The sequence below is a fragment of the Physella acuta genome, unplaced genomic scaffold (genome assembly GCF_028476545.2).
Source record: "Physella acuta isolate Inbredline_101_S28 unplaced genomic scaffold, ASM2847654v3 ptg000497l, whole genome shotgun sequence".
Taxonomy (NCBI): Eukaryota; Metazoa; Mollusca; class Gastropoda; family Physidae; genus Physella; species Physella acuta.
In genome coordinates this window covers 790001-798303 of record NW_026732016.1, presented here as the reverse complement: position 1 = coordinate 798303, position 8303 = coordinate 790001, and the positions used below count along the sequence as shown (strand labels likewise).

Below are 8303 nucleotides of genomic sequence, written 5' to 3'. Positions count from 1 at the left end.
ATAGGGCGGCGTGCCGTGCGCGTCTTGAGGCCACGTGCTCAGTGAGGCGTGACGCTAGCTGTACCGTCAGTCACACTTTGCACCCAGCGCCCCCGGCCCGGTAGATTCTCATCCCCGCCCCACCCGCCGCCCGGCCTGGCGCTGACCAATGAGAACCACCCCTAGCCCGATCAATGGGGCCCCTCCCCCGGGCCGACCGCTAGCCAAGGTTATAAATTCTGGCACCGTTATGCTGCATCCACCCGTCTGATGTTCCTTAGTGCTGGGTACTATGTTTTGCTGGTTGCAATAAGAAAAGAACATTCTGGATTTATTTTTCTCGAGTCACAATGTCAAGGTCGTTCTATGTGGATTCTTTAATCGTGAAGAAACCCGGGGTGTCCCCACCCCCCACCTCCAGCCCCCACATCCAGACGATGATGGTGCCGACCCTGCTGGCCAGGTCTCGTCCCTCGCACCATCTCCACCCCTCCCCCGGGATCGCCTGCTACACCCGGCACCCCGGCGACCTGTTTGGGGCGTTCTGCTGCCCCCTGTGTGTGCATGTCCCGACCAACGCTCTGGCGCCCCATAGCCTGTCCGCCCATGGCCTGACGTCAGCGCAGTTGATGACGTCGGCCCATCTGATGACGTCACACCCCTCCTCGTCAGGGCCCAGAAGGCCAGCATCACCGCCGACAGTGACGTCATCATACATCCCGCCTTTCTCGCATCACAGTGACGTCAGCGTGAAGTCTCCGCCCCTGTCACAAGACCCCCACCCCGACAGCTGTGAGCAGACCCCTCATCATCCCCCCACCCACAGCTGTAGGGACAGAAAGAGGCGACAAACTGAGACAAGTAAGTTTTTTTTGTCTATAGCTAGATGTCAAGTCAAATAGCTAGATGTCAAGTCAAATAGCTAGATGTCAAGTCAAATAGCTAGATGTCAAGTCAAATAGCTAGATGTCAAGTAAAATAGCTAGATGTCAAGTAAAATAGCTGGATGTCGAGTCAAATAGCTAGATGTCAAATAGCTAGATATCAAGTCAAATAGCTAGATGTCAAGTCAAATAGTTAGATGTCAAATAGCTAGATATCAAGTCAAATAGCTGGATGTCAAGTCAAATAGCTAGATGTCAAGTCAAATAGCTAGTTGGCAAGTAAAATAGCTTGATGTCAAATAGCTAGATGTCAAGTTAAATAGCTAGATGTCAAGTTAAATAGTTAGATGTCAAATAGCTAGATGTCAAGTCAAATAGCTAGATGTCAAGTCAAATAGCTAGATGGCAAGTAAAATAGCTAGATGGCAAGTAAAATAGCTTGATGTCAAATAGCTAGATGTCAAGTTAAATAGCTAGATGTCAAGTTAAATAGTTAGATGCCAAATAGCTAGATGTCAAGTAAAATAGCTAGATATCAAGAAAAATAGCTAGATGTCAAGTTAAATAGCTAGATGTCAATTAGCTAGATGTCAAGTTAAATAGCTAGATGTCAAGTTAAATAGCTAGATGTCAAATAGCTAGATGTCAAGTTAAAAAGCTAGATGTCAAGTTAAATAGTTAGATGTCAAAAAGCTAGATGTCAAGTAAAATAGCTAGATGGCAAGTAAAATAGCTAGATGTCAAGTAAAATAGCTGGATGTCAAGTCAAAAAGCTAGATGTCAAATACCTAGATGTCAAGTAAAATAGCTAGATGTCAAGTCAAATAGCTAGATGTCAAGTATAGAAGTTAGATCTACGTCGGATCAGACATGCAGTCTGACGACTAAACTAGACTTCATTAGGTCAGAGCTTTGAGCCAAACAATTTACAACCAACCAACATCAATTAACATCAATTAACATCAACCAACATCAACCAACATCAACTAACATCAATTAACATCAACCAACATCAGCCAACATCAATTAACATCAACCAACATCAGCCAACATCAGCCAACATCACCCAACATCAACCAACATCAATTAACATCAGCCAACATCAGCCAACATCAACCAACATCAATTAACATCAACCAACATCAGCCAACATCAGCCAACATTAGCCAACATCAGCCAACATTAGCCAACATCAGCCAACATCAACCAACATCAATTAACATCAGCCAACATCAGCCAACATCAGCCACACATTAGCCAACATCAGCCAACATCAGCCAACATCAACCAACATCAGCCAACATCAACCAACATCAGCCAAAACCAACAAACAACAAAAGCCAACAACAATCGACATCAATTAACATCCCTAGTATGTTTGATTTAACTTTTAATTTGTGTACATGTATCTGAAAATTAATTGTTTCATAAAAACTGTTCCGATTGGACATAATAATGATGATTACATACAATTAGTTTCACATTAACTAACATCGACCAATATCAAGTTAAATAGCTAGATGTCAAGTTAAATAGTTAGATGTCAAATAGTTAGATGTCAAGTTAAATAGCTAGATATCAAGTCAAATAGCTAGATGTCAAGTCAAATAGCTAGATGTCAAGTCAAATAGCTAGATGTCAAGTAAAATAGCTAGATTTCAAGTCAAATAGCTAGATGTCAAGTAAAATAGCTTGATGTCAAATAGCTAGATGTCAAGTTAAATAGCTAGATGTCAAGTTAAATAGTTAGATGTCAAATAGCTAGATGTTAAGTTAAATAGCTAGATGTTAAGCAACATCAATTAACATCAATTAACATCAATTAACAACAACCAAACAAATGGCCGTTGACGTAGTAAAACAGTTAACAATATTTCATGCTCTCGACTAAAGCCTCGGTTCCTACTGCCCAAGAATCGATTGCTGGGACAATGGCAATATTTACACTAAATCATATAGAATAATGTTCAACTGTAGAGGGTTAATTTTTTAATCTGACTCGACCCATCGTTTAATTCTACGTCACTTCGTGTGTTCATATGTAATCCTACGTCACTTCCTTTGTTCATATTTTAATCCTACGTCACTTCCTTTGTTCATATTTTAATCCTACGTCACTTCGTGTGTTCATATTTTAATCCTACGTCACTTCCTTTGTTCATATTTTAATCCTACGTCACTCCCTTTGTTCATATTTTAATCCTACGTCACTCCCTTTGTTCATATTTTAATCCTACGTCACTTCCTTTGTTCATATTTTAATCCTACGTCACTTCCTTTGTTCATATTTTAATCCTACGTCACTTCCTGTGTTCATATTTTAATCCTACGCCACTTCCTTTGTTGATATTTTAATCCTACGTCACTTCCTTTGTTCATATTTTAATCCTACGCCACTTCCTTTGTTCATATTTTAATCCTACGTCACTTCCTTTGTTCATATTTTAATACTACGTCACTTCCTGTGTTCATATTTTAATCCTACGTCACTTCCTGTGTTCAAATTTTATCCTACGCCACTTCCTTTGTTCATATTTTAATCCTACGTCACTTCCTTTGTTCATATTTTAATCCTACGTCACTTCGTGTGTTCATATTTTAATCCTACGTCACTTCCTTTGTTCATATTTTAATCCTACGTCACTTCGTGTGTTCATATTTTAATCCTACGTCACTTCCTGTGTTCAAATTTTATCCTACGCCACTTCCTTTGTTCATATTTTAATCCTACGTCACTTCCTTTGTTCATATTTTAATCCTACGTCACTTCGTGTGTTCATATTTTAATCCTACGTCACTTCCTTTGTTCATATTTTAATCCTACGTCACTTCCTTTGTTCATATTTTAATCCTACGTCACTTCGTGTGTTCATATTTTAATCCTACGTCACTTCCTTTGTTCATATTTTAATCCTACGTCACTCCCTTTGTTCATATTTTAATCCTACGTCACTCCCTTTGTTCATATTTTAATCCTACGTCTTTTCCTTTGTTCATATTTTAATCCTACGTCACTTCCTTTGTTCATATTTTAATCCTACGTCACTTCCTGTGTTCATATTTTAATCCTACGCCACTTCCTTTGTTGATATTTTAATCCTACGTCACTTCCTTTGTTCATATTTTAATCCTACGCCACTTCCTTTGTTCATATTTTAATCCTACGTCACTTCCTTTGTTCATATTTTAATACTACGTCACTTCCTGTGTTCATATTTTAATCCTACGTCACTTCCTGTGTTCAAATTTTATCCTACGCCACTTCCTTTGTTAATATTTTAATCCTACGTCACTTCCTTTGTTCATGTTTTAATCCTACGTCACTTCGTGTGTTCATATTTTAATCCTACGTCACTTCCTTTGTTCATATTTTAATCCTACGTCACTTCGTGTGTTCATATTTTAATCCTACGTCACTTCGTGTGTTCATATTTTAATCCTACGTCACTTCCTGTGTTCATATTTTAATCCTACGTCACTTCCTGTGTTCATATTTTAATCCTACGTCACTTCCTGTGTTCATATTTTAATCCTACGTCACTTCCCATCCCAGGCGTCAATGGCCCATCAGACGACCTCCCTTCATGCAAGCGGATGAGGACAGCTTTCACCAGCACCCAGCTGCTGGAGCTGGAGCGAGCATTCAGCTCTAATATGTACCTGTCCCGACTGCGCCGCATAGAGATTGCCACCTGCCTGAGCCTGTCCGAAAAACAGGTCAAGATCTGGTTCCAGAACAGGCGCGTCAAGCAGAAGAAGGAAGGACCGGAAGTGACGTGTAAGTGCCTGAGATCCTGTACCAGCCACGTCAAGCAGGCTGGGCAGGGGAAGCAGAGTCAGCCAGCAGACTGTGAGCAATTAAACCGTGTGACGGAGTCATCGAGTCCTGCGTCACGTGACTCCCCAGACCACGAGCAGGGCCGGAAACTGGAGGTCAAAGGTCATCGCGACCCTGACTTGGTGCCGTGTTGCCATGGCGACGTTAAAGGAACTCTGGCTGGTGTGACGGAAGTGACGAAACAAATGAGAAACATTTCGCCGGGCGGCAACCAGATAAACGTCTAGCAACGTGACGTCATGGGACGTCTGCCGGAGTCGTGACGCATGCAAACAGGACGTCCAGACCACCGGAAGTAGAGACCATTCGACCACACACACGACCACACACACGTCCACACACACGTCCACACACACGTCCACACACACGTCCACACACGTCCACACACGTCCACACACGTCCACACACGTCCACACACGTCCACACACGTCCACACACGTCCACACACGTCCACACACACGACCTGCGTGTGCTCGCTGACCCACGAGAGCTGACCCACGAGAGCTGACACACGAGAAATGTGCTGGAACCTCCCTGTAAACGTCAAATTGTAGCTGAGATGTTTTGTGCAATATTCACATTTATTTATTTGTTAGTAACTGTTGGCATTTTAACGTATCCAGTCAAAGACAACATTAAGAAACGCACCCAACCCTCTTTACACGTGTGCTCACCTACGCCTTCTTTACACATGTGCTCACCTACGCCTTCTTTACACATGTGCTCACCTACGCCTTCTTTACACATGTGCTCACCTACGCCTTCTTTACACATGTGCTCACCTACGCCTTCTTTACACGTGTGCTCACCTACGCCTTCTTTACACATGTGCTCACCTACGCCTTCTTTACACATGTGCTCACCTACGCCTTCTTTACACATGTGCTTACCTACGCCCTCTTTACACCGACATGTGCAATTCTTGGTCTTCCTCAACCATCTATGGTATCATGTTATTGTTTTTTCAATGAACACAATTGTTGCCATCTAGTCTTCTACATTGTAAACTATTGTTGCCGTCTATGTCACGTTTTAAAGAATTGTTGCCTTCTCATGTTAAACTTTGTAAACCCATGTTGCCTTCTGATGTTAAACTCTGTAAGCTATAGAGTACTTCAACAACCAATGTAAATATTCATAAAATTTTAAGCATAACATTTTTTGTTTTCAGTGTGTTCAATGTCAAATATTTTATATAACACTCAACTAGTGCTAGACTCCACTGGTTCTACACTCCACTAGTCCTACACTCCACTAGTCCTACACTCCACTAGTCCTACACTCCACTGGTCCTACACTCCATTGGTCCCACACTCCACTAGTCCTACACTCAACTAGTCCTACACTCCACTAGTCCTACACTCCACTGGTCCTACACTCCACTAGTCCTACACTCCACTAGTCCTACACTCCACTGGTCCTACACTCCACTAGTCCTACACTCCACTAGTCCTACACTCCACTAGTCCTACACTCCACTAGTCCTACACTCCACTGGTCCTACACTCCACTAGTCCTACACTCCACTAGTCCTACACTCCACTAGTCCTACACTGGTCCTACACTCCACTGGTCCTACACTCCACTAGTCCCACACTCCACTACTCCACTAGTCCTACACTCCACTAGTCCTACACTCCACTAGTCCTACTCTCCACTAGTCCTACACTCCACTAGTCCTACACTCCACTAGTCCTACACTCCACTATTCCTACACTCCACTAGTCCTACACTCCACTAGTCCTACACTCCACTAGTCCTACACTCCACTAGTCCTACACTCCACTAGTCCTACACTCCACAAGTCCTACACTCTACTGGTCCTACACTCCACTGGTCCTACACTCCACTAGTCCTACACTCCATTATTCCTACACTCCACTAGTCCTACACTCCACTAGTCCTACACTCCACTAGTCCTACACTCCACTAGTCCTACACTCCACTAGTCCTACACTCCACTAGTCCTACACTCCACTAGTCCTACACTCCACTAGTCCTACACTCCACTAGTCCTACACTCCACTAGTCCTACACTCCACTATTCCTACACTCCACTAGTCCTACACTCCACTAGTCCTACACTCCACTAGTCCTACACTCCACTAGTCCTACACTCCACTAGTCCTACACTCCACAAGTCCTACACTCTACTGGTCCTACACTCCACTGGTCCTACACTCCACTAGTCCTACACTCCATTATTCCTACACTCCACTAGTCCTAATCTACACTAGTCCTACACTCCACTAGTCCTACACTCCACTAGTCCTACACTCCACTAGTCCTACACTCCACTAGTCCTACACTCCACTAGTCCTACACTCCACTGGTCCTACACTCCACTGGTCCTACACTCCACTGGTCCTACACTCCACTGGTCCTACACTCCACTAGTCCTACACTCCACTAGTCCTACACTCCACTAGTCCTACACTCCACTAGTCCTACACTCCACTGGTCCTACACTCCACTGGTCCTACACTCCACTGGTCCTACACTCCACTGGTCCTACACTCCACTGGTCCTACACTCCACTGGTCCTACACTCCACTAGTCCTACACTCCACTAGTCCTACACTCCACTAGTCCTACACTCCACTAGTCCTACACTCCACTAGTCCTACACTCCACTGGTCCTACACTCCACTGGTCCTACACTCCACTGGTCCTACACTCCACTGGTCCTACACTCCACTGGTCCTACACTCCACTAGTCCTACACTCCACTAGTCCTACACTCCACTAGTCCTACACTCCACTAGTCCTACAATCCACTACTCCATTAGTCCATCAAGGGACACCACTGGAGTGCTGAGACACATGTTAAAAAAAAATAAAAAAGTAAAAAAATCAATACAGTTCAATAACTAATGGTTAACTAAGGAAGATTGACACTTTATAGGAAGGTAGAGTTGGTAAAAAACAAGCCTTGATTGTCAGAGAAACAGATCATTGTTTGGATAAATCACGTTCTGTTTAGTGGAGTGTCACATAGACCGTGGTCATGACACCACACACCACACACCAGAGAGTAGACACCACACACCACACACCAGAGAGTAGACACCACACACCACACACCAGAGTGTAGACACCACACACCACACACCAGAGAGTAGACACCACACACCACACACCAGAGAGTAGACACCACACACCACACACCAGAGAGTAGACACCACACACCACACACCAGAGAGTAGACACCACACACCACACACCAGAGAGTAGACACCACACGCCACACACCACACACCAGAGAGTAGACACCTTACACCACACACCAGAGAGTAGACACCACACACCACACACCAGAGAGTAGACACCACACACCACACACCAGAGAGTAGACACCACACGCCACACACCACACACCAGAGAGTAGACACCACACACCAGAGAGTAGACACCACACACCAGAGAGTAGACACCACACACCACACACCAGAGAGTAGACACCACACACCACACACCACACACCACACACCAGAGAGTAGACACCACACACCACACACCAGAGAGTAGACACCACACACCACACACCACACACCAGAGAGTAGACACCACACACCACACACCAGAGAGTAGACACCACGTGA

General features: G+C 44.1%; 1 protein-coding gene across 1 annotated transcript; it reads left to right on the top strand.

The window, feature by feature from the left end:
* Positions 1 to 329: 329 nt before the first annotated feature.
* On the top strand, positions 330 to 4928 carry LOC131944575 (GS homeobox 1-like). The gene is made up of 2 exons (XM_059305262.1): positions 330 to 840; positions 4417 to 4928. The coding sequence occupies exons 1-2, from the start codon at positions 330 to 332 to the stop codon at positions 4926 to 4928; spliced, it is 1023 nt and encodes a 340-aa protein (XP_059161245.1).
* Positions 4929 to 8303: the final 3375 nt, after the last annotated feature.

What these genes read in the sequence shown, in the direction of transcription:
- LOC131944575 (XM_059305262.1), top strand. Translation starts at nt 330, where the DNA reads ATGTCAAGGTCGTTCTATGTGGATTCTTTAATCGTGAAGAAACCCGGG. An exon ending in GAGGCGACAAACTGAGACAA is followed by an intron (nt 841 to 4,416) that starts GTAAGTTTTTTT and finishes TTCCCATCCCAG; the next exon opens with GCGTCAATGGCCCATCAGAC.